General features: G+C 36.7%; 1 protein-coding gene and 1 pseudogene across 3 annotated transcripts in view; one reads left to right on the plus strand and one right to left on the minus strand.

Annotated features, from left to right (window-relative positions):
• The window catches only part of DUSP19 (dual specificity phosphatase 19), a 69,089-nt gene that overhangs the window by 20,819 nt on the left and 21,304 nt on the right, over positions 1–26,966 (minus strand). Inside the window, exons 1-2 of one of the 3 annotated variants that reach the window (XM_004476891.4) lie at positions 15,035–15,481; positions 8,905–8,951 (exon numbers count right to left, since the gene is read on the minus strand). The exons of the other annotated variants lie outside the window; for them this stretch is intronic. Coding sequence (XP_004476948.3) covers positions 8,905–8,951; positions 15,035–15,260 — 273 coding nt within the window. The 5' untranslated portion in view covers positions 15,261–15,481. Of the gene's footprint in view, positions 1–8,904; positions 8,952–15,034; positions 15,482–26,966 lie in introns of those variants that run through there. 3 annotated transcript variants of the gene reach the window in all.
• Positions 16,503–17,343, plus strand: LOC105744515 (small ribosomal subunit protein eS25-like; annotated as a pseudogene).

The raw sequence follows: 26,966 nt of genomic DNA on the forward strand, positions 1-26,966 counted from the left end.
TCTAAAATGTATCAAAGTTGGATCATAACATTTTTTCCTAAATAAATAAAAGACTTAAAATACTTCTAGAACTGAGTTCTAGGAAGATGGCATCAGAGTAAGTCAGCAGGACTCAAATCTCTTACAAAAACAATAGCAGAAATGCAAAAAGCTGTCCAACGAAGGTGCTTTGGGAATCTGAAAACCAGGAGAGTCCTGGCCTCATCCAGGAGGGAGAGAGATAGAAAGATGAAGAGGCTGAAATAAAAACCATGAGATACCTGCGCCCATGGCTCTGAATGTCCCTATCCCCACCCTCATGGTGAAAAGCTTTGGTAAAACCTCTGGCTCAGTGTGGCCAACTGAAAGGGAAATGGAGGTCTTCCTCCCTGTGAAGAGGGAGGGTGTAGCAGAGGGTGGAGAGTGGGTTCTCTTCAGTGAGTTTGGACAGCAAAGCCCACACTGAATCTTGGCCCAAACCAGGCCAACATGTAGAGGTTAAAGGAGAAACCTGCATGGAAAGATTTGCTGAACAGTACAACCTGCTGGCAGACCAGGAAACTGCGAGAAGACAAAAAGCCTTTTGAAGTCTCTTGTGTCCCAGGACCCTTGGATCTGGTCTGTACACCATTAGTGGATTTGTGGCCCTATTTTATTAACTTAAGCTGTGAAATTTTAAAGATTTAAAATAAGTTGAACCAAAAATCAAAGAAGAGCCATGAAACAAAATGAGTAGGCAAGAGAAAGAAAATGACTGTGACAGTAAATTCACCAACATAATATGATGCCTAGACATCAGCAAAAAATTACAAGCTATATGAAGAAACAGGAAGATACGGCCAGCCAAAGGAACAAATAAAAAATCCTGATGATTCAAGTTCTAGGAAGAAGGTGTCAGAGTATGTAGGCAGGGCTCAACTCACAAAAACAATGGAGAAAGTTCCAAAAGCTGTTTGAGGAACATGCTTTGGGATTCAGCAAACCAGGACAGTGCTGTACAACCCCCAGAATGATAAGGGACAGAGAGAAGAAGAAACCAAAATAACAAACATGAATTACTAACCTCCTGAAAAGGCTGGGAATGACCTCCACCTCAACCCTAACGACATTAAGCCTGGATAAAACCCCTGGCTCACTACAGCCAATCAAGAGGGGAACAGCTGTTACAAAGGAAGAGGGAAGGTATGTCAGAGGGCAGAGAGTGGTTTCTCTTCAGTGAATTTGGCCAGCATAGCCGACTCTGAATCTCAACTCTGGGCAGACCAGAAAAACAGGAAAGCTGAGGATGAAAGAAACACCTCCATGGAAATGTGAATAAGTACAGTCTGCTGGCCAGCCAGGAAACTGCAAAAAGAAAAACTGCTTTTAGGTCTCTCTTTAGACCCAAACCCTGGGAGAAACTCTGTGCCTCATTAGTGAATCCCTGGCCTGATTTTGATAACTTAAGCTGTACAATTTTGAAGACTCAGAATAAGTTGAACCAAAAATCAAAGAGGAGCTGTGAAAAAAATAAACATCATCAAAAAACTAGGCAAGAGAGAGAAATTGACCATCAGAGTAAATTCACCAACACATTCAGACATCTGGACATTAGCAAAAAATTACAAGCCATACTAGCAAATAGGAAAAGATGTCCCAGCCAAAGGAACAAACCAAGTATCCTGATGAAATATAGGATTTAAGAAACTAATCAATGATAACAACAACTCTCCTAAATCAATTCAAAGAATTGGAGGAAAATATGACTAAAAAGATAAAAGATATTAAGAAGACACTGGGTGAGCATAAAGAACTACCTGAAAGACTGCAAAAAAAAAAGTAACAGAGTTCATGGGAATAAAAGATAAAATGAATGAGATTAAAAATACATTAGAGGTATATCACAGCAGATATGAATTGCTTGAAGACAGAATTAGTGATTTCAAGGACAGAACATCGGAACTTGAAAAGACAGGAGAACAGAAAGAAAAAAGAATGGAAAAATAGAACAGGATATCAGGAAATTGAATGACAATTCAAAACGCACAAAGATAAGTGTTACTGGTGTCCCAGAAGGAGGAGAGAACGGAAAAGGGGCAGATATAATATTTGAGGAAATAATGACCAAAAGCTTCCCTATCCTTATGAAAGACTTGAATATCATTATCCAAGAAGGACAATGCACCCTAAAGAGAATAAATCCAAATAGATATATGATATGCCTAGACACCTACAGTTCAGAATGATAAAAACCAGAGATAAAGAGGATTCTGAAAGCAGCAAGAGAAAAACAAAGCATCACATATAACATAATAAGATTTAAGTGCTGACCTCTCATCAGAAACCATGAAGGTGAGAAGAAAGTGGTATGATGCATTTAAGGTACTGAAAGAGAAATCCACCAGCCCAGAATCCTGTATCTGGCAAAACTTCTTCAAAAACGTGGGTGAGTTTAAACTCATCACAGACAAACAAAAATTGAGAGAGTTACCAAAATACTAGAATTACAAGACATACTAAAGGGAGTGCTGCAGCCTGAAAGGAAAAAACAAGGGCGAGAGACTTGGAGAAGAGTGTCAAAATAAATATTAGGAAGGATAACAAAAGGGTAAAAAGACACTCAATAGTAAAATATGATAATGGAAAGCCAAAGGATAAAATGGACAAAGTGATGCCCTCAGTAATAACACTGAATGCTAATGGGTAGAACTCCACAATCAAAAGATAAAGACTGACGAAATGATTAAAAAATATGAGCCATCTATAAGCCAAGAGACTCCCCTTAAATGCACAGACACAATCAGGCTGAACTTGAAAAGCTGGAAAAAGATATTCCACACAAATAGTAACCAAAAAGATCTGGACTAGCAATACTAGTATTGGACAAAATAGATTTTTAATGCAAAACTATCATAAGAGACAAAAAACGTCATTATATATGAATAAAAGGGACAATTTACCAAGAAGATATAATAATCATAAACTTTTTTTTTTTTTGAGGAGTCTGTGCCTTTATTGGCTGAACCATGCTACTTGAGAGAGGGATGAAGCTAGAGGAGCTGGGGGGCCTTGATGCCAGGTTGGCTGTGCTTCATGGGCTTGTAGGTGATGGAGAACTCACCCAGCTAGTGGTCAATCATCTTTGGTTTCCACCTGATTTCCACCTGGTTGAATGTCTTGCCACCATAGATACCACCATGCTGCCCACCATCTCGTGCAGGATGATCATGTCACACAGATGTGTCTTCACCACCTTTGGCTTCTCCATGGGCGGCGCCTCCTTCTTGGCCTTGCACAGCAGCTTCAGCAGGGAATGCTGCTTCCACAGCAGGTTCAGCTGTCTCCTCTGCCATGCACCATACAGCTGCATCAGAGGCTCAAAGGACAGGTCCAGCAGCTGGTCGAGGTTCACGCTGAGGTAGGTGAACTTGCAGAAGAAGTACTTCTTCTTTTGCTCCATTTCCACCATCTTGCTGGCTCTTCAGAAAGGCACTCCCTCTGCCACCTAATAAATATTTATGAAACTAACCTGGGTACCCCAAAATACATTAGGCACACAGTGGCAAAACTGAAGAGAGAAATAGATATCTCTATTATAGATACCTCAATACACCACTCTAAGTATTGGATAGGATATCTGGACAGAGGATAAATAAGGAAACAGAGAGCTTGATAATAAGATAAGTGAACTAGATATAACAGACATTTACAGAGCCTTATAACCCAAAACAACAAAGATATACATTCTTCTCAAGTACAGAACGGTCATTCTTCAGGATAGACCATATATTGGGTCATAAGACAGGTCTAAATAAACTTGCAAAGATTGAAATTGTACAAAGCACTTCCTTTGATTATAATGGAACGAAGCTGGAAATCAGTAACAAGTAGAAAAAGGAGAAATTCACAAATATATGGATATTAAATGACACTCTTAAATAATCAGTAGTTCAAAGAAGAAATTGCAATAGAAAACTAAATATATCACGATGAACAAAACCAATACAATACATCAAAACCTATGGGAAGGAAGCAGGCTTGCCCCAGTGGATAAGGCGTCCATTTACCACATGGGAGGTCCGGTTCAAACCCTGGGCCTCCTTGACCCATGTGGAGATGGTCCATGTGCAGTGCTGATGTGTGCAAGGAGTGCCGTGCCATGCAGGGGTGCCCCCCGCGTAGGGGAGCCCCACACGCAAGGAATGTGCCCCGTAAAGAGAGTTGCCCAGTGTGAAAGAAAGAGCAGCCTGCCCAGGAATGGCACCGCACACACAGAGAGCTGACACAGCAAGATGATGCAACAAAAAGAAACATAGATTCCCATGCCGCTGGCAACAGAAACGGACAAAAAAGAACACACAGCAAATGGACACAGAGAAGAGACAACTGGGGCGGGGGCGGGGGGGGGGGATGGAGAGAAGGGGAGAGATAAATAAAATAAATCTTAAAAAAAAAACCACACAAACCTATGGGAGGGTAGATGTGGCTCAAGCAGTTGAGTACCTTATTCCCATATGGGGGTTCTTGGGTTCAGTTCCCAGTACCTCCTAAACCAACAACAACAACAAGCATAACAAATGAAAAAAAACAACTCAGGGGAGCTGATGTGACTCAGTGGTTAACTGCCAGCTTCCCACATACACGAACCTGGGTTCAGTTTCCTGCCCCTGGTGCCTCAAACAAACAAACAAACAAACAAAAAAACCTATGGGAGCTTTCTTTCCAACATCTTAGCAAGGCTGCAGTGACTGCAACTGCCCTCTCAGCTTCACGATGCTGCCCAAGGAAGACAAGAAAAACAAAGATGGTGGAAAATCAGCCAAACAAGACAAAGACCCAGTGAACAAATCTGGAGGCAAGGCCAAAAAGAGTGTCCAAAGGAAAAGTTCAAGACAAGCTTAATAACATAGTCTTGTTTGACAAAGCCACTTATGACAAATTCTGTAAGGAAGTTCCCAATGACAAGCTTATAACTCCTGCCATGGTCTCTGAAAGACTGAAAATTTGTGGTTCCCAGGCCAAGGTAGCCTTCAGGAGCTGCTTAGTAAAGGATTTATCAACACGGTTTCAAAAGGCAGAGCTCTGGGAAGTGGACTTGGCCCAGTGGTTAGGGCATCCGTCTACCACGTGGGAGGTCCGCAGTTCAAACCCTGGGCATCCTTGACCAGTGCAGAGCTGGCCCACGTGCAGTGCTGATGCGCGCAGGGAGTGCCATGCCACACGGGGGTGTCAGCGCTGATGCGCACAGGGAGTGCCATGCCACACAGGGGTGTCCGCCCTGCCACACAGGGGTGTCTGCGCGTAGGGGAGCCCCACGCACGGGGAGTGCGCCCTGTAAGGAGAGCCACCCAGCGTGAGGGAAAATGCAGCCTGCCCAGGAGTGGCGCTGCACACACAGAGAGCTGACACAAAAAGATGATGCAACAAAAAGAAACAGATTCCTGTGCCACTGACAACAACAAAAGTGGACAAAGAAGAACATGAGGCTAATAGACACAGAGAACAGACAACTGGGGGGTGGGAGGAAGGGGAGAGAGAGAAAAAAAAAGGCAGAGCTCAAGTAATTTATACCAGAAACAACAAGGGTGGAGATGCCCTAACTGCTGGTGAAGATGCATGAACAAGCTCAACCAATGTGCATTTTGAAAAATTAAGTTTTATTAAATGAAAAAAAACTATGGGATACAGTAAAAGCAGTGCTGAGAGGAAACTGTATAGCACTCAATGCTTACATTAAAAAAGAAGATAGAGCTAAAATCAAAGACCAACTGCACACCTGGAGGAACTAGAATGAGAAGAGCAAATTAATCCCAAAGCAAGCAGAAGGAAATAAACAACAAAGATTAGAGCAGAAATAAATGAAACTGAGAACAAAAAGAAACAATAGAGAGAATTAACAAAACCAAAAGCTGATTCTTGGAAATGGTCATTAAAACCGACAAATCCCTAGGTAGACTGATGGAGAAAAAAAGAGAGAAGATACAAATAAATAAAACCAGAAATGAGAGGGAGATATTTCCACTCAGCCTGCAGAAATAAAAGAGATCATAAGAGGATACTATGAACAATTGTATACCAACAAACTATGCAATGTAGACGAAATGGACAAATTCCTTGAAACACATGAACAAACTATACTGACCTTAGAAGAAATAGAAGACCTCAACAAACCAATCACAAGGAAAGAGACTGAAACAGTCATCAAAAACCTCCCAAATATGAAAAGCCCAGGACTAGATGACTTCACGGTTTAATTCTACCAATCATTCAAGTCAGATTTAATACCAATCTGCAACCTCTTCCAAAAAATTAAACAGGAAGGAATGATTCTATGAAGCCAACATCACCCTCATACCAAAGCCAGATAAAGATACTAGGAAAAAAGAAAATTGCACCATGATCAAGTGGGTTTTATCCCTAGTATGCAAGGGTGGTTCAACACAAGAAAATCTATTAGTATAATAAACCACATTAATTGAAAGTGAAAAATCACATGATCCTCTCAATTGATATACAACAGGCATTTGACAAAACACTGCATCCTTCCTTGATAAAAACACCCCAAAAGACAGGAATAGAAAGGAAACTTTCTCAACATGGTAAACGGCATATATTAAAATCCCACAGTTAACACTGTATACAACAGTGAAAGACTGAACACTTTCCCACTGAGATCAGAAAAAGACAAAGATGCCCACTGTCACCACTGTTATTTAATATTGTGCTAGAAGTTCTAGCTAGAGAAATTAGGCACACACATACACAAAAAAATTAAAAGGCACTCAAATACAAAAGGAAGGAAAAGAAGAAGTAAAACTTTTTCACTATTCCCTGATGATATGATCCTATATGTAGAAAATCCTGAAATAGCCACAATAAAGCTACCAGAAGAGTTCAGCAAAGTATGGGATACAAGGTTAATATGCAAACATTAGTGGGGTTTCTATACACTATTAATGAGCCAACTGGAGGAAGAAGTCAGAAAAAAAAAAAAACATTTACAATAGCAACTAAAAAAATCAAATATTTGGAGTAAACTTCACCAAAGACATAAAGGATGTTTGCATATGACCATATGGATTAACCCTGAGGACATTATGCTGAGTGAAATAAGCCAGATACAAAAAGATATATTATATTGTCTCACTAATATGAACTAAATACAATGAAAACTTATGGAGTTAAACTATAGTGTATAGGTTGCTAGGAGATAGGATGAGAGATGAGAAAGGGAGCTGATCCTGAGTGTATGTAGAATGTTTAATAAGGTGTATTGTAAATGTGTGGAAATGGATAGAGTTGATGGTAACACACGATAGTGTGTTACTAACACTACCGATTTATAAATGTGATGTGGCCTAAAAGGGGGACTGTATAACATAGTGATTTCAGAGGTGGATGATGATTGTGGTTAGGAGTAGAAATACAAAAATGTTCCTCTATTACAAGGTGATCAGAATACGGAGATACGTGGGAAAAATACAACTAATGTAACATATAGACTATAGTTAGCAGTAATAATGTAATGTTTTTACAACAATGGCAAAGAAGGTACTATATCAATGCTGTCAATAATAGGGGAGGTTAAGGGGATATGGGATTTTTCCTTTTTGAATAATGAAAATGTTCTGAAATGGACTGAGCTGATAACAGCACAACTCTGTGATGAAACTGAGAGCCAGAGTGTATACTATGGATATATTGTACAAGGCAGGAGACCATATAACACAGTAAAGGATAGACCATGATTAACAGTACAAATATGAGAACGTTCTCTCATGAACTATAACAAATATACAATACTAATACATGGTGTTAATAATAGAATGGTTGTGGGAAAAATACACCAAATATAAGCTATGTGCTATAGATAGCAGTAATTTTATGACAATGTTCTGTCATCATTTGTAACAAATGTGTCACAACAATGTGAGGTGTTGGCAGTGGGGTAATGTGTAAGAATCCTGTATGTTGTCCATGATTGTTCTTTAAAATTTTTAATTAAAAAAACTTTAATCAGAAAAAAACATATTCAAGGAAGCAAAGTATTATATATTTCAACTAAGTAAAGTTTGGTGAGCAAATTTCTCTACTTTAAAGTATATATTTTAAAAATTAAGAAGCAGCCTTACAATGGAATACTACACCAACACTTAAGTGAATGAAGTCTATCTACATGTGGAAATGATTCCAAGATATTTTATTAAATGAAAAAGCTAGTATCTGCCTAAAAATCTGAAGAGATATACATCTATCTAATTGATTATCTTTGGGCATTAGGATTCTGGGGGATTACAAGAGGCTTCCACTTTCCATGACATATATTTCTGTACTTCAAAATTTTATTTCTTTGGACTTGTTTATTTTGTAATCAGAAGAAATAATAAAGAAAACATTTGAAATGCATTTGAATTTTATTATTATCCTTTAAAAATTTATATGAATCTGCTTACTTTTAATATAATAATCTTATTTAAATTTTGTTTCTCTCTGATCCTTTCTTTTAAAAATCACAAATTATTCCTTTTCCAGTGAATTTCTTTTAAGGCATAAATGAACACTTAATTGTAAAGTATTCACAATAAGATAATTATTTAGCAGATGATTGTTAATTGATATGAATAAGCAACCTGTAATCCAGTCTTCTTGAGTTGTAAGGTCAGGTACATTAAAAAGACATTATGATACAACCCAAACAGTGAACCTATTGTAAACAATGGACTATAATTAAAATAGTACTGTTATGAAAATGTTGTTTCATGAATTGTAATAGATGTGCCACACTAATATAAGGTATTAATAATAGGGTAGTATATGGAAATTCTCTATTTCATGAATGACTTTTCTACAAAACTATAATTTCTCTAATTTAAAAAAATGCTTTATTGCTTTAAAAAAAACACAAAAAAACACTTCTAGTGGTTTTGTTTTGAAGCATTTTTTTACCTTGTACTTTTTTAGTGTATCCAGATCATGAGCAGCATCTTGTGATCCTATAAAAAATAAATCATATCACCTTGAACAAACAAAGCAATCATTCTGAGTTTTTATATAGATTTTTGCAACAATTCTGTTATTCATTTATTTTAAAAAAAAACAACTTGTGAAGGCCTCTGTTCAACATTCTGAGGGCAATTTGGAAATATCCCTCAAAAAAAAATTCACCTTATATATACTTTTTTACTCTGAAATTCCATTTTTAGGAATTTGTCCAAACGTCATGTTTGTGGCAAAGATTTAGCTATAAGGATCTCCATTGTAGTATTGCTTGTAATACAAAACAAATAAGCAAACAAACAAAAAAAAACCCACAAAAACTTAAAGCCCAATAATAAGGATTGGTTTAAATAAACGATGGCATGATTATGTAGCAAAATATATGCAGTCAGTATAAATGATGTTGTAGAATGTATCTCAGTATATTACGTGACAAGAGCAGGTTTCAAAGACAATCATCCATTTTTGTAAAAACAACAAAAAAGATGTATAAGCTTAAAAATGTCTCAGAGTGTGTGATGGTTAGGCTATTGTGTCAACTTGGCCAGGTAATTGTGCCCAGTTGTTTGGTCAAGCAAGCACTGGGCTAACTGCAATACAAGGGCATTTCTGGACTTTAGTCACCATTGACTTTACTGCAGTGGTAAATCATAGATAGCTGGTTATAATTACATCAATCACGGAGATTAGCATCAGTAAGGAGTAATGCTTAACCCAGTCAGTTGAATGCCTTAAAAGGGGAAGTGATTCCAGCATTGAGAGAGAATTTCCCAGCTCATCTTTGGATAGCCAACGTCTCCCAGAACTCGTCAAGAACCTTCATTGGACTTATGCATCCCCATGGCTGCATGAGAAACTCTAATAGAATCATATACTATTGACAGAAATCTCTTATTGATTCTGTTTCCCTAGAGAACCCTGACTAATACAGAGTGACAGAGAACAAAATATTAAAAGTGAATTATCTCTGGGAGGAGAAAACACAGGTGATTTTTCTCTTCTTTTGGATCTAATGACAGCTGGTTCAGGAACACCCAGTAGCTTCTTATAAACACTCTTGGTCTATAGGATCCACACTCCGTTTACCATTAGAGCTGTGCCCTTTTATAGTCTCTTCCAGTCGATGTTGGCTTTCCAGATCTACCACCTTGGAACTAGCTCCAGTTAATAAGCAATTTCACACAGGAGAATAACTAGTTAAAATGAAACAGGTTATCATCTAACTGTTTCTCTCACATTTCCTTCCACAAGCCACACAGGCCAGACCACAACTAGACTTTGGGGAGGATAGCCTCTCTCTTCATTGTACCCCATTTCCTTCAACCTCAGAGAATTAGATTTGGATGGGAAGCCCCACAGAGCACGTTAAGTTCCAGTGCACAATGGGAAATTTAAAGAAAGAGAGACTGAAAAGACAGTGACAATTAAATGCAATACATGATTCTGAACTGGATTTAATAATGGAGGGGGAAATGCCTAAAAGGATATTATTGGGACAATTGAAAAGAATGGAACATAGACTTGTATGTTTTGTATCAATGTTAAATTTCTTGGACTTGGTAACTGTAATTAACAGGGTTACATGGGTGAAAATCATTTTCTTAGGAAACATACATGGCAGTATTAAGTATTCAAGAAGTATGATATATGAAAACTACTCTCAAACCTTTAGAAAATAGACTGACAGATAAAGAGAATGATATAACAAATAGGGCAAAATGTTACAAGTTGGTAACTCTGGGTAATTGGTAAGGGGCTATAATGGAGTTCTCTGTATTGGTATTGTATTATTTTTGCACATGTCCTGTAAGTTTGAAATTATTTCAAAATAAAAAGTTAAAAAATAAAGCAGGTTACAGAATTGAAAATCAGGACATTTATTATTTAAAGATTTCAAGTATTAAACTTTCTTGATTTAGGTCCTATTTCCAATAAAGGTATTTTTCTTATCTGGGAAATCAGCCAGTTTCTATTAAGTGATTTTAGGTAGCTATTCACAGAAAACACTGGATTCGTGCCCACATAAAAAGGCCAGCAAGTACACTGTTTGACCATTATTCTCTTGATAATACTAAACCCCTAGAATCCTTACTGAGCCTGAATTCAACTTTATCCGATTTAAGAGTTAGCCTATCAAACTATTAGCATTTTTCAAAGCTGAATGGTGGATACATGTCTATTATATTAGTCTCTGTAATTTTCTGTAATAGTTCTTGAAATACTTTAATTTTAATTGCTCAATTTTCTGTAGGAAGACTTTAACCACCTCCAGAGGGGTGAGAATGGGCTCAAATAATTTTATTGATATTCTATGGTAATATAATACAATAAAATGCATATCATATGTTAAGTAACTCTACTCTGCCTATTTCATAAACTAGCAAAAAACTGAAACATGACTTAAATGAAATGTTCCCCCTCCCTTTTTTTTTTTTTTACCCCAGATTGTCATTATTACAAATATTTATCAGACTAGGATGCTTTGATCATTTCCATAAACAAAACAAAACACAGCAGCAACACATATGCCAAATACAGAACAGGTATATAATTTTTCAGAGCTGGCTACCATACTTTGAAAGTGAATTCCAGGATATAGATATATTGATATAAATTCAGTATACTTGAGACAAAAATTGCAATTTGAATGCTCTGCCTTTCAAACAAAAATTATATGAATTTTTATTGCACGTGGGAACAATTAAAGTCAATACAAATGAACTGCAGGTAATCTACTTTCATTTTGTACCTAATACTTGGTAGGATTCAATTCAACTTCATTCTCTAGATTTTAGACATAAATATCAGTGTCTCTTATTTTAAATAGATGCTTTGGGTTGCAGTCTTGTGTTAAATTTTAATTGGAAAAATACCTTTCATTAAAAAAAACATTGTAAATCATGACAATCTGTTATTTTTTCAAAACTTTGAAAAAGAAAAATGTTATCCTGTTCTAAGTTATCTTAACCTACATCAAAACACAAATATGAGTTTTAAGAAGTTGATGATTCTGACAGTGGTTACAAAAATCTTTACATGTGCTAAAAATACACAGAACTGAATACCAAAGAAAGGCAATTTTACTGTATGATTAAAAATGGGGGAGGAGGGATGATAAATAAATCTTTAAAAAAAGATCACATTTTAAAAATACATAAAAAAGTTTTTGAGTTGATGAATAGGAATACAACTAAATAAGGAGGTCTAATAATAATAATTTTCATTTATATTTTATATTGACAGCTATAAATCACTCTAATATTCATTGGCCAAGAATTACAGAAATGTTATAGATGAGGTAACTCATTTAGAAATTAAGTGCTGTTAGAGTTGGGACTCCTAACAAGTTCAATGTTTTACATAATATGAATCATAAAATACAGCCTACATAAGATCTCTAGAATTCTGTTTAGATTTTTTTTAAGATATCCTTTTTATAAAAATAACAAATACTACATAAATTCTGATAGAGCATGTCTTAATTAACAAGTCATTATTTTCATCATCTCAAAAACAAGACATTTTATTATTGATTGAAGAGGGCAACAAATAATATTCCAAAGAGAAATGTTTTATTTGAGAAAATTTATAGTAGTGAATATTCATAAATGGATAGAAACAGGAGCATGAATAATTGTAAGGATTATGTAACATAATATTCATTAAAGAATTTTATAAAATAAAGATCTATACAAATATAAAGTATTATCCGCCTTTCAAAATTTTTGATCTTCCTAGATTTCAGAAATCGTTTATTAATGCCCTCATAAAGGATTCCAAGCTCTTCACCTGGAATTAAACAGAAGATCTAGAAATTTCGCCAGTTGGGACTTCTTAACAGAATAGATCTGTGCCTTTTAACTACCCAAAATAAATGGGACTTTCCACTTTTAAAAACCAAGTGGGAGTTAAGAAGAATCCTGGTGATTTTTGTTGTAAAAATATAATTTGCAAAGATGCTCATTTACTAAGATTTTTTATCTAGCTGTTACAAAGTTCAAGGACCTATGTAAGCTTCTTGAAATGCAGTTAACTTGCTTAAATTTATAAACTAACAGAAAAACACAGAGTACACATTTAAAGCTCTCCATTTTCTTCATCATCCATTAAAAACAAAACAAGTTATTTTGGCATACAATGCTGGGAGGAAACTATGTTGCTTTTAGGTGGAGGAAGTTCTAGGAATCCCCCTGAAAACAACCCTCATCCCCCAGTGGAAAGACTGAGTATGATCAGAAACAACTCCTGCATCATTCATTAGTAGTAGAACTTTAGATGTAACCGCCCATGAGTAAGACGTTTGTAACTAGGAAGAAAATGGTCCATCTGTCTCTCAAAAGACAAGAAGTTGGGCCTGAGGGAAATATCTCATTTCCTGGTCCTAGGTGATTATTAAAGACTAGTTTTAGAAGTCCCTCCCAGGACTTTCCCAAAATTCCAAGGTGAGTTCTAACCCTAATCTGAGAATGGACCTTATTAGGCTCTTTGAATATGTCTACATAAAGAAATAACGATAGGGTGGACTATGAGAATCCTGTATATTATGCATGATTGTTCTGTAAATCCATAACTTCTCTAATAAATAAAAATTAATTAATTTAAAAAGCAAAGTTCATGAAGACTTTAAACGGGTGAACATATCTCAAAAGTCTATCATAATTATTTTAAACCACTATAATGAAAGCCAAGTAACTGAAAAATATGCCTGGACATATTTCCCCCCTAGATATAGAGAGAGCAAGACCTGGATGAACCTTCAGACTAGTTAAATGACTCACTGAATTTTTATTGGGCTGTAGAAACTAGCTGAAGATCCTCATTTGGTAAATTTAAAGATAGCCTATATAACTATAACAATTCACAGAATACATAATGCAATAGTATCTCATATGTATACTGCGATTGATTTCTTTTAAATAACTTTCACAACAACCTCAGGATAACCATATGTGATAAGCAAATACTATTACTTCAGCTTTAGAGATGGCTTTTTGTAAGACCAGAGAGGAGAAATGACTTGCTCCTATAATAATTTACCGGCAGGCAGGGCTAAGAACCCAGCCAATCTGGGGCAGTCCAGTATATAATGGAGCCCAGGAACCAATCAGACTTAGGCTTGACGCCCAGCTCTGCCATTTGCTAGGTGTGTTACCTTGTGCAAGTCACTTAACCAATCAATTTTAAGACCCAGTGGAGGTAACAATGCCTCCTTCATAGGCTTCTTAAAAGGAGATGCAGTGTTTAAAGCCCTAAGCATAATACCTGGATATTTCTAGCTCCCATATTGGTTTGACTATATAAATATTAAGTCATTTACTCTTTCCAAGTCTTAATTTCTCTATTAATAAATGAAAAATAATTCAGACCCACCTCAAAATACTGTTGACTAGTTTTCTTTAAGAATGCAATACCATATTCTAGCCAAGTTTTTACACCTTTATAATCATGTTGTTTCAGCCATTTGTAGGCTATACAATGTATGGGAACTCAGGATTTTCCATAATATAAGAATTAGTAACATCCTCAGACTCAAAACTATAAAAGCCCTCCACTTCAACAGTCCAAAACAGACACTATGATGTCTCACAGATGTGGTCACAGAAAGTATGTATTCCGTAAAACTTTTAACAGCTGATCAGGCAAGTCAAGCACATGCTTATTTCAAGTATTAACAATTCTATAACTTTAATCCTTGTCACTTGTAGTTTTGCCTACTAAAAGTATTTCTTCTAATTCAATTTTTAAAATAATAAAGGCTATATAGCCTTTTGAATTTATCTTTTTATAATCCAAGAAAACAAAACAACAATGCATTATCCTCCAGAGAAGTTAGAAAAACAGGAAGAGAGCTTCTCTAAAATTCAAATACCTGGAGCCATGTAATACTAAAATAAATTGTGGGGGCAGAAATGTCTCTAGCTAACTAATGTAAGTTCATATCCAAAAAAGGAAACATTTCAACTTTTCAGCAGGACGGCCGATAAAATAGGTTCTTATAAATTAGGGGGGGGGGGGGAATGAACGATAAGGAAAATGATTAAAAGGACATAATGACTTAGTGGCAAATCAATATACTCACCCAGGAGCAACCATGGCTTAATTACGCCAACTTGCAGGTCCAAGCTAAGATCCTGCACATAACCACAACCACCCCCACTGTTCGGTTCTACTTCTTCCACAACATGAATTCTGGCATCTTTCCATGTTTCTATAATTTTCTTTCCAGTTAGCGTTGTCACCCTGGTGCATTGCTTCCTGAGATTATTCCGAGAGAATGCTTTAATTTCCTGGTTAAGGGAGTGCATTACATAAGCAGTAGCTAGGAACTAATACAAGCAAATCTAGAAAGCTCAGAGAGGCTGGCTTGCTCTTCCCCTATTGCTCAGGTAACACACACAGCCCCAGGGGTGCTCTCCCTCCCGGTAACTATAGCAGCTACCCGCGAGAAGACCGGGACTTCCAGCATCTGTTTTTCCAGCGCTGCAATGTAAGGCGATGTTTGATTGGCCATTGAAAAACCGGGGCTGATTGGATGCTGTTTCTTTTTCCTGTCAGCCGAAAATTCGCGTCTTCCCTTCCGGGTTCCCGGGGTGTGCATGGGAGTTTATTTATTGCTGCTGTTGACGTTAAGTTTATTTCTTATAAGAGGAATGGTAAAATATAAGAACCAATTGGAGAGAGGGCTGAGATTTCCTTGCTTTTTAAAAGCCGTGATTTTTCTGGATCTGTTCGATTGGTGTCACTTTGGGCTTGAAAGATACCAGTGGGCGTATACATCGCTTCTGATTTATTAAGGCCGGCGGACTCGCAGTGCAAACCTTCCTATTTCGCAGAACTTTTCTGCCCGCCTGCCTTGAGATAGAATGGAACTAGAGCAGAAGTTTAAAATTATTTCTCACTTCCTATGTCCTTCACATTTTCTTTCTCTTATTACTGCCAAGAGGGATACTGAGTAGATAAAGCTGTTGTGTATGTTTGTGACTTAACAATTTAAATGTACTTTGAAAGAAATATTAGGATTTTTTCTTTTCTTTTTATTTTTTTAATTAATTTATGTATTTTATGTCTGCTTCTATTCTTGTCAGCAGCCCAGGAATCTGTGTCTCTTTTTTGTGTGTGTGTCATCTTGCTGCCTCAGCTCTCTGTGTGTGCAGTGTCACTCCTGGGCAGGCTGGACTTTCTTTCCCGCTGGGCGGCTCTCCTTAAGGGGCGCACCCCTTGTGCGTGAGGCTCCCCTACTCGGGGGAAACCCCTGCATGGCGCGGCACTCCTTGCCCACATCAGCACTGCCCGAGGGCCAGCTCCAAAGGGGTCAAGGACCCAGGACCTCCCATGTGGTAGGCAGATGCTCTATCCCTTGAGCCAAGTCTGCTACCTAGAATTTCTTTTAAATTCTTTATTTTGTTTCTGGATGCAGATTGGCAAGACCTTAAAATTTAAGTATTTTCTGGCTTGCCTTCTACATCTTTTTTAGAACTCTTGAAGAGGACTTTGTGCAATAAATATACACTCTATCAATAAGAAGCATTGCAGAAAGTCTTTCCATACAGGAAGTTGGGGGAAATCAAATATATGTTTACAAAACAATTTACAAAATAGGTAAATTATAAAATGGTGATTCTGATTACAAAAGGCTTATTTGTTTCACAAAAGAAAATAACCGTATTCCTTCAAATAGAAATTGTCCTTAGCCCTTGTAATATAAAATGCTTTGACACAATATATAAACACATATATAGAATGAAGAATTTGCACTTAGAAAAACCTATTCTCCAACACCACATTAAAATTTTTGTTGTTGTTGAAACTTTCCAACATAAAATTAAAATAAATAAAAATTCTCCCTATTGAAAAAAGTGAGATTTCATCTAGCTATGTGCTAGGCATTCTAAAATGAAGAACTGAAGAAAATGTTCACATCATTTAAAATCAGGGTCATCACAAACAACCCTAACTTTTCTGTCCGACATCTTAGCAAGGTTGCAGTGGCTGCAGCTACTCTGAGCTTCACAATGTTGCCCAAGGAAGACAAGAAGAAGAAAGATACCAAAAAGTTGGCCAAGAAAGACAAAGACCCAGTGAACAAATCTAGAGGCAGGGCCAAAAAAAAGTGGTCCAAAGGAAAAGTTCAAGACAAGCTCAATAATGTAGTATTGTTTGACAAACCCAATTTTATGACAAATTCTGTAAGGAAGTTCCCAACTACCAGTTTATAACTCCTGTCGTGGTCTCCAAGAGACTGAAGATTCGCAGTTCCCTGGCCAGCGCACCCTGCAGGAGCTGCTTAGTAAAGGATTTATCAAGCTGGTTTCAAAACACAGAGCTGAAATAATTTACGCCAGAAACACCAAGGGTGGAGATGCCACAGCTGCTGATGAAGATGCATAAACAGGTCCAACCAAATGTACATTTTGAAAAATAAAACTTTATTAAATTAAAAAAAAAAACACCCTACCCATAAATCAATCCATTTGTTTATCACAACAATGACCAAAAAGTAACTACTCATCAGTGAGCACTTGCTACACCCTAGATACTGGGCTTATAAGCAATTTTAGATTCCTGGAAGTTATCTTTCAGATGCTTAACCAGTACTTTCTACACATTCTCTCATTTACTCTAACTACAAGCCTATGAGGTGGGTAATATTTTATTCACCTATGTTTTGCAACTGAGGAAACAGAATCAGAGAGGTCAAATAACTTACACTACATTTCACATATTGTAAGTTTAGAACCATGAATAAAACCTAGGTTTGTTTCAATCCAGCACCTTAGGTCTTACTATAGACTACTGCTCTGCCTCCAAAGTAATACAAGCTAACAAATATTTATTGAATACTTATTACGTGCCAGGCACTGTTAAAGGCACTGGGAATATAGCAGTAATGAAAATAAAGTTCCCTTCTTTCAAAAAGCTTATATCCAAATTGGAGGAGATGGATGGACAGACAAGAAACAAATAAATATATAACCATGTTAGTTATATAACTCATTATAAATGCTGAGAAGAAAAATTAAGTGAAAATAAGGAACAGAGTGAAAGGGTAGTGTGCTATTCTCTGGGAAAGAAGCCTCCTCTGATACAATGAAATTTGAGTAGGAACTTGAAAAAGATGCAGAAAGCGGGCATGTAGATATCTGGAGGAAGAGCTTCACAGATAAAAGGAATAGCAAGTGTGCAGGCAGGAGTGTGTTGGGGCGAGGGGGCATTCCTAAGGAGCAGCAGAGCAGGCAACTGTGACTACAGGGAAGTGAGTGAGAAGGAGAATGGTGGGAGATGAAGAATGAGAGAAAGAACTTTGGATTATTTATTTATTTATTTATTTATATTTTTTTGAGGTGCCACAGCTGGGGATTGAACATGGGACCTTATATGCAGAAAGCCGGAGCTCAGCCACTGAGCCATATCTGCTCCCCTGAGTTGGTTTTTTTGTTTGTTTGCTTATTTGTTCTTAGGAGGCACTGGGGACCAAACCCGGGAGGTCCCATGTGGGAAGCAGGCACTCAATGGCCTGAGCCACATCAGCTTCCCTGACTTTGGATTTTATTCTCAAATAGGAAGCCACCTGAGGGACTGGGTAGAGGAGTAACGTGATAAACCCTATGATGGATTGCCTAGACCCCCTTCAATGAATGCCTGTTGTGTCTGCTGCTGGAAGTGCTGTCTTACTGGTATCAATTCCTTCAGGGATTGCCTCAGATGCAGAAAGCTGCCTTGCCTGAGGTCATGCCCTTCAAGGGACAGCCCACATCCATGACTAATAAATACAGGAGCATGAAAGCCTGGCCATTTCAAGCCAACTTGGGACAACTCTCAAGGGCCATTCTAGCTTTAGAACCAACATGGGTTTGTTGAACCTATCATTAGGTCTGAATCCTGCCTCCTTCTCCCTTCTATAAGTGTTGATTCTAAGGGCACTCCTTAAAAAGTCCTGCATGCTAAACCATACCTCAGAGTCTGCTTCTAGGAAACCCAATCTGTGTCAAATGACCTGATACTACTTATGCTGTACAAGGGTCCTTCTGTCTGTTGTGAGGAGAAGGAGCAAGGTAGAAGCAGAGAGTTTTATTAGGAGGCTACTACAGTGGTCCAGATAGAAGGTGACATTTATTTGTGCTACAAAGTTAGCAGAGGAGAAGGTGAAAAATACTCAGATTCTAGATACATGTGAGAATCAAGAGGATTTATTAGTATATTGAATGTGGATTATAAGACAGGAGATGAGAATAATTCCAAAGTTTTTAGCCCAAGCAACAGAAATATAGACTTGTCATTTACCAAGAAAAGATGATGGGAGATGAAAAGTTCCATTTGGGACATATTAAATGTAATATACACACCAGTCAACTAAGTCAGAAAGGCAGCTGCAAATATAAATCTGAAGTTAAGGGGAGTGGCCTCTGGTTGAGATGTAAATTTTAAAGTAATCAGACTAAAGATGTCATTTAAAATCATGGGGCTAAATGAGATAATCTGGTAGTGAGGGTTGATAAAGATACTGGTGCATGTCCTCATGTAGGGTCAGTATGATGAGAAGGATCCAGCAAAGTTGAATAAAAAGGAGAAATCAGGGAAAAAGGCAATAAAGAGAGAGAGGGATCTGAGTACACAAGTAAAGCAAAAGGTTCAAAGAGGACAGTGTGGTCAGTTATGTCCCATTCAGCTGATAATATTGAGGATGACTAAGAACTAACACTTGGTTTAGAGTTCTCCTCAACAAAAACAGATGAAATGTCCCAGCAGTATACATACATTTTCTGATTCAACCTCATGACAACCCACCAAAGTAAGTATTATTACCCTATTTTTATAGAGAAGGATGTTTAACCTGAAACATAAGGAACTAGCCCTTTGGACATACAGCTTACATTTGTTTGTTAGGTTCTAATAGCAAGGTTGGTTGACCATGGTTATTCTTAATCAAAAGCCCATGGTCTTTGTACCATATCCTTCTAGAGTAGATGGGTAGAATTGTTGGTTAGACATTGATAGCTACCATCCCTCTGATAATACTATAACATTAACCTTCCTTCAGTAGGATTTGATACTAATACACTGATTCTCAGACACTATTCAACTAAAAACTTTATTTTACGGATGAGGAACCAAGGTCCACAGAAGTAAACTGATCTGCCTGTCACATCAAAAGTGATAGCAAGTCTCTTGACTCAAAAACTAATGCTTCTTCTACTCCATTATATGGCTTCCCAAATAGTCCTTTAAGGACAAAACTCCTTTTCACAGAGCTGGCCTGGGTGCAGAGGAATTGGGAGAATCACCACCCTCTCAGACCTAGAGGACTGGCAGAAGAGAAAGAAGAGGCAAAAGATTATAAAATTAAAATTAATAATAATAAGAAGAAACCAATAATGGAGCAGGTGTAGCTCAGAGGTTGAATGCCTGCTTTGCATGTATGAGGTGCTGGGTTCAATCCCCAGTATCTCCTTTTAAAAAATTAAAATAATAAAAATAAAAAAGGTTATGACACACAGGCCAGAGGAAGAGGCCAGTACTCCACCCACAGGAGAGGCATTGCCTATACTGGGACATGATCAGTAAAGTATCATCCAGTAAAAGGGGGTACATCCTTATAAGGGCTAAGACTGAAACACCTCAGACCACCTGGTCTGGGGGGGAAAAGGGAAGAGTGAGAAGTACATATACACTGGGATAAGTTCCTGTGCCTCCCACATAATTCCTCTCTCCTACAGAAGCTTCAAGCAATGGATCTTGTATTCAGTTCCAGGTCTATTGGAGTCCAAGGTCCTCTTTCATCCCACTACATTACACATTCTGAAATATTATATATAGAATGTGCCATTGCAATGTGATGTAACATCCATTAATTCAGATATTACTTAAGTAAATAACATTTTTAAAAATCCACTTTTCATTACAGGTTTTGGCTTGAGGAAATAGTTTCCATCTGTACTTCAATGAGTACATGCATACACAGTGTGAAATGAATATAAAGAGAAAACAAACTGCAGTCATGATTATGGCACCTACTCCCACTGCGTGATTTTTAACATTTTCAAAAAATTAGTTCAATGAAAACAAGTTTAAATGCAAATTTCCTTTATGAATATAATACCTCATATGAATTTGTTACTGGAGCATTTTGATTACATATCTTTTGGTTTTGTATGCATAATTGTTGTAGTTATTTAATAATTATAATATAAAAAGAAGCAATAAAAACAGAAGTGAAAGCCATCACATTTCCTTCCAAAATATTAGTCATTTGTATGTCTGTAATGATACTTAAGGATCTCACATCTCCCAAAACAAGTGAGTTATTTTTCAAAGCCCAGAGAAATGGAGCTTAGAATATAATTCAGAAGTTAGATCCAATTCTTTGTGATAAACATTTAAAAATTAATAATATGGAGCAGATGTGGCTCAAGCAGTTGAGCGCCCCCCTCCCACATGGGAGGTCCCAGGATTGGCCCCTGGTGCCTCCTAAAGAAAACACAAACAAACAAACAAACAAACAAAAAAAGCAGTGCAAACAGACGAGGGAGTCATTTTGGGGGGGAGGGGAACTAATAATAAAGTAGGCACTACATAATTGTCTAATTCTTTTCCACCCTCTACTTCCCCATCAAAAAAAAGTATTTCAAAGCTTTAATTTGAAATTAGTGACATGCTAGATATCTACCATTATTTTTATTGCAACCACTTCTATATTTCAAAGCCATATAAGCAGTAAAACAAAATCAATAAACATTTATGGCATGTCTATTATGAGCTTAATACTCCATCAAGTGCTGTGAAGATACCAAAAAAGAGAGAGAGAAAGAAATGGTATTTCATTGAATCTAAGATATCTTCAATTTTAAAACGTACCATCATTTTAGCTACCACTATGAAAGAAGAAATGCTGTCAAAGTATGATACAATGTTTAAGGCACCATTGATTAGAAGAGGCATTCTGATTTCAGGGAAGTTAATAATAAGAAAATGTGTAATTAGAATTGATAAAATTCAGCAACAGCAGAAATGAGTCCTGATAGCCAAGAACTTGCAATTCCCTTGGGGGGAGAAAAATCAATCAAGAAAAAATAAATCACAGAATAAGAAAAGCAATATTAATAAAAAGCACAAAAGTAGAAAGTAATCCGCATTTGTGGGAAAACTTCCTAGCTATAAAGAATTGTGCAAATTGGGATTAAAATTTGTACAATATAATGGAGATGTTTGGATGCAAATGTTATTGTGGAGGGTGAAGAAAATAAGTCATATGATCAATTAGAAAGCTGAGGTATAAAGGACATGAAACTTGGATTATGTTGAAGCCCATAAGAAAAGAGCACTGATGACTCAAAATACACTTTTTAAAATAAATTAGAGGTCATTGAAAAAAAGAATATAGGAATTAAAGAAAGAAGCTCATAAAAAATAATTTAACAGTTTCTAGTTAGGGACACTGGTATTAAAATGGTCAGCAGTTGTGTTTTATAGAGTGCTGAAAAGCTCAAACGTAATTATTGAATACTTGCCACATCGTAAGCACTCAGTAAATATTTCATGGATGGATGAATGAATGAGCAAAGCCAGGGCACCTGAGTTGATGGAGGTCATTCACATAGAGGTGATGGTTGAATAAGAAGATTTGAACTTATCAAAGGAGACATTGTAGGGAAAGGGTATAGCTCAATGGTTGAGCCTGCTTCCCTTATACTTGTTCCCAGGTTCAATCCCCAGTACCTCAACCAAAAAAAAAAAAAAAAGAGGAGACATTTTAGAGAAAGCTCAGCAATGGACAATGGATGCTCTTAGGGAAAAAGTTCGGGCAATTCAAACATGAAAAGAAACCTGAAAAGGAGAAATTCTAGAAGAGGGTAGAAAACCTGGGACATGTAATCAAAGGTAAAAGAAAATTTTGAAACAAAAAAAAATTGTAGATTGGAATTGCAGGCAATGTAACTAGTAAATTGTCAATGACAGCAAATTAATTTCCACAGTGTCACCCTCAAGGAATGTCAGCCCATCTTCCTCCAGGGATTTATTCTCCAAACTTTAAAAATAACATTAATTATACAATAAATAGAGACTATCACATATGACTTTTTAATTTAAAATAATAAAAGCAGAGAAGAAGTAGGATAGAATTCTTAAAACGAATCAGGAATAATGTGGATAAGGTAAACTAACTTAGTAATCCCTAGACTATTAAAAATTTTGAAATTTAAAATAAGTAATTTTGTGTCAACAGAAAGGACATCATGGGTAGTAAAGCTAACTGAATATCCTATCCTAAGTAGTGGAATAGGCAAACAACAGAATAATGGTCAACAAAAGTTAGAAAATGTTTGGAGCATACATCAACTGATGCAGTTCATCCAGGAAACCATCCGTATTTCTGGTACACTTAAGTTTTAGATTTATGAATTAGAAAGCCATAGTGCTATGTCTCTTGGTATCAATATTTCGGTGGATGACAAATCGGTCCTGTGTTGTGTGATAACTCTTTTATTTTTATCTTCAATCCTCTCTTTCTTGATTGAGTTGGAAGTTCCTAATAACATTAATTTTTTTTCTGAGAATACTCCTAAAGATACATATATTTCTCTGGCAATATCCCTGTAGATACTCTATAGATAGATAATAAAGTCAAAGCTAGAATTACTAGAGCTAAGCATATAAGAGAAAGAACCTATTCCTTTCAAACGGTGGCTATTTAAAACATAATAAATTAATTTGGAGAAACTATAAAGAACAAAAAGATTTTTTTCTGATCCCTAAGGTCTCTCATACTATGATAGTTAAACCTTAACTTTCTGAGACTTACATTTGAAAGTTTAAGATTGAAGGACTTTAAAGTTTTAAAGACTTGAATTATAATGCATTGATAAGTAAATAACATGAAGACAGACAAGTATATTAGACTGATGAATATGGGAAAAAATAAATTTCACCTATTTTCAATGTTGAACTTACAGAAGGCAGTGCGCGAAGAGTATCGAAGGGCAAGTCGGAATAAATGTTATAGTACTAGGTTTCTTGCTAACCTTAGTTTTGTATTTCATGGATTTTTCAACTGAAGAACTTATCCCAGCTCTAAAACTAGAGGAAACTTCTGTTGAAAATGGCAGCAAATAATGAGAAGCCCTTTATGACTATTTTTTTTGGAAAAGAACTGTGAAAAATGTGCTATTTTAGAGTTGTACTTTTTTGTGTACACTTTAGCAATTATAAGGTGTTTACTAATAAAATATGCTAAAAATAACTCTGGAAGGGAAGCAGAAACATATTTCTTTTGTTGATTTGGTGTACAATCCTTATATTTCTGTAAAATAAGCCAAGGTGCATGATTTCTTTTAAATATCTTTAAATACATAAGCACTAATTAGTGTTTTAACTCTGGTGCATGTTCATAAGGAAAAGAAACAGACAACTGATATGAAGCTTCTAAGCCAAATGTGGCTAAATCATTGGTTTATTAAATTATTGCCATGTTTGAGGTAATCATTCTAGTTGTTATCACTTAAAACTACTAGATTTAGTATCTCATATTGCACTTTTTTTTTTAAGATTTATTTTTTATTTATTCTCTTCCCTTCCCCGCCCCCAGTTGTTTGTTCTCTGTGTTCATTCGCTGTGTGTTCTGCTGTGTCTGCTTCTATTCTTGTCAGCAGCCTGGGAATCTGTGTCTCTTTTTGTTGCATCATCTTGCTGCATCAGTTCTCTGTGTGTGTGGTACCACTCCTGGGTAGGCTGGACTTCCTTTCATGCTGGGAGGCTCTCCTTATGGGGCACACTCCTTGCGCGTGGGGCTCGCCTATGCGGGGGACACCCCTGCGTGGCATGGCACTCCTTGTGCGCATCAGCACTGCGCGTGGGCCAGCTCCACACGGGTCAAGGAGGTCCTGGGTTTGAACCACAGACCTCCCATGTGGTAGGTGGATGCTCTATTCATTGAGCCAAGTCCACTTCCCCATATTGCACTTTTATGCAATCAAACCTTTGATGTTTCCAAGAAAAAATTTTAAAAAATATTTAAATTATAGAGGGAAGAAAGATTTCTTATTGGTTAGTGTAATTTCATAGTGTAAAAGAATTTTTAACACGATGTCTGGAATTTGATTTAAAATGTGAAGGTGGGGGAGAAGGAGGATTATCTTAAACAGAATCAGCCAAATATTGGTAAGTATTGAAGCTGGGTGATAGGTACATAGAAGGGGTTTAATTTATTTATCCTACTGTTTGTTGAGAAATTTAAAAACTTTCTTCATAGAAAGTAAACAATAAAGTAAAATAAATAAAAAACTTGCTTTTATTAGAATATATTATCTTCATGATCTTCTGAAAGTGGCTTGTTTCTTGGGAAGTTAAGCAACTTAAAAAATTTATTTCCTGAAGGAAAAGCACAGAAAAAAAGAGAAAAAGTAGCTAGCTAAATAAGGAGGGAGAAGGAGAGAGAGACTAGGCAAATAACTATGCCCATTATTTTTGAATACTTTGGGGAAAATAACTCAAGAACTTTTTGTGCTATATTCTGGGTTTGTTTTTCACCTTCTTATTTTTATATTGCTATTTTAAAAAGCAGTGACATCTAAGAAATATGACTTTATAAAATATGTTGTCATTATTTATTTTGTATGTTGTCTGTTATTCTTTAAGCTTGATTCAGACTATTTTATAATGTTTTAAAAAATGTTTTTTGTATCATTGTATAATATTAAAATTTAAAAGGTCTAGAGTTTGCAGGTCCTTGCATCACCAGAGGTCAGCACTGCATGGAATTTTATTATTATTTTTCAAAATGAGAGGAATAACATAACTTTAGTGGGCATGTGTGCAGGGACTTGTGTGCATTTGTGTGTGTGTGTACACAGCTATTTATGTCTTAGTAGCATGATGACTCTAACTTGCAAGCTGTAGAGTCATGCAACGTGTACTCATCTCCATAGTAACCATTTCTGAGATAAATGCACTTCTGAACAATGGTCCCAAAATAGTCTATTACCCATTTTTGTACATTTCCATTGTAACAGCAAAGAACAATTTTGAAAAACCTTGACCCATTCCTTAACCAACAAATATAGAGACAAAAAACATATTCAAACTGCAGAGAAAACATGTTTAAGAATAAGGACAATTTCTATAATAAGCTCAAGATTTCATAGGGGCTGATTTTCATTTTTTGGATTATCTATACTTAATGCTTCTGCAATGTTTAGGCTTTCTACATTTAGGCATTTTTTCTTTTTTAGCTTTCTTACATATAAAATGAAGGGAAAGCAATGATCTCTCAGGTCATTTTTAGTTTAAAAAATTTTAGTTTTAAAAATGCTCAGTTGACAGATACCCAGCCACCTCTCCTCCACTGGGCTTTCAATGTTAGTTCTTTTTCAAGGGAGCTGGAAAAGTCATTATGACCCTCGAATGATCAGGGCCAGAACATACATCACTTGCAAAGGATGGTAAAGGGAGGACTGGCTCTAGCTGTTTTTGTTTCCTATGCTCCTCAAGCAAATGCCATGTAAAGGGATGGCTTAAACAGTGGGAATTTAATGGCTTGTGGTTTTGAGACCAGGAAAAAATCCAAACCAAGGCATAATCAAGGCAATGCTTCCTCCCCTAAGACTGTGGCATTCTGGGGCTGACTGCCAGGGATCCTAGGTCCTTGGCTCCTCTGCCACTTGGCAATGCACATGGAGGCCTCTCCTGGCCTCTCAGTTCCCTTCCAGGTTCTGTCAATTTCAGCTTCTTGCTTCCAGGGGCTTTCTGTCTGTGAATTTCATTCTGCTTATACAGGACTCCAACGGATTAAGTCCCATCCTGTTTGAGTTGGGCCACACCTAAACTGAAATAACCTCATCAAAACGTCTTACTTATAATGGATTCATACCCACAAGAATGGGTTAAGTTTAAGAACATGTTTTTCTGGAGTACATACACCTCCAAACCACCATGCTAGTCAACCCTTTCTGGCTCCTTAGAAATAGAGGGCTGACTCCAATTTAAATTGATGTTAAATTCTCATTGCTCTAAGATTTAGA

The sequence above is a fragment of the Dasypus novemcinctus genome, chromosome 7, assembly GCF_030445035.2.
Source record: "Dasypus novemcinctus isolate mDasNov1 chromosome 7, mDasNov1.1.hap2, whole genome shotgun sequence".
Taxonomy (NCBI): Eukaryota; Metazoa; Chordata; class Mammalia; order Cingulata; family Dasypodidae; genus Dasypus; species Dasypus novemcinctus.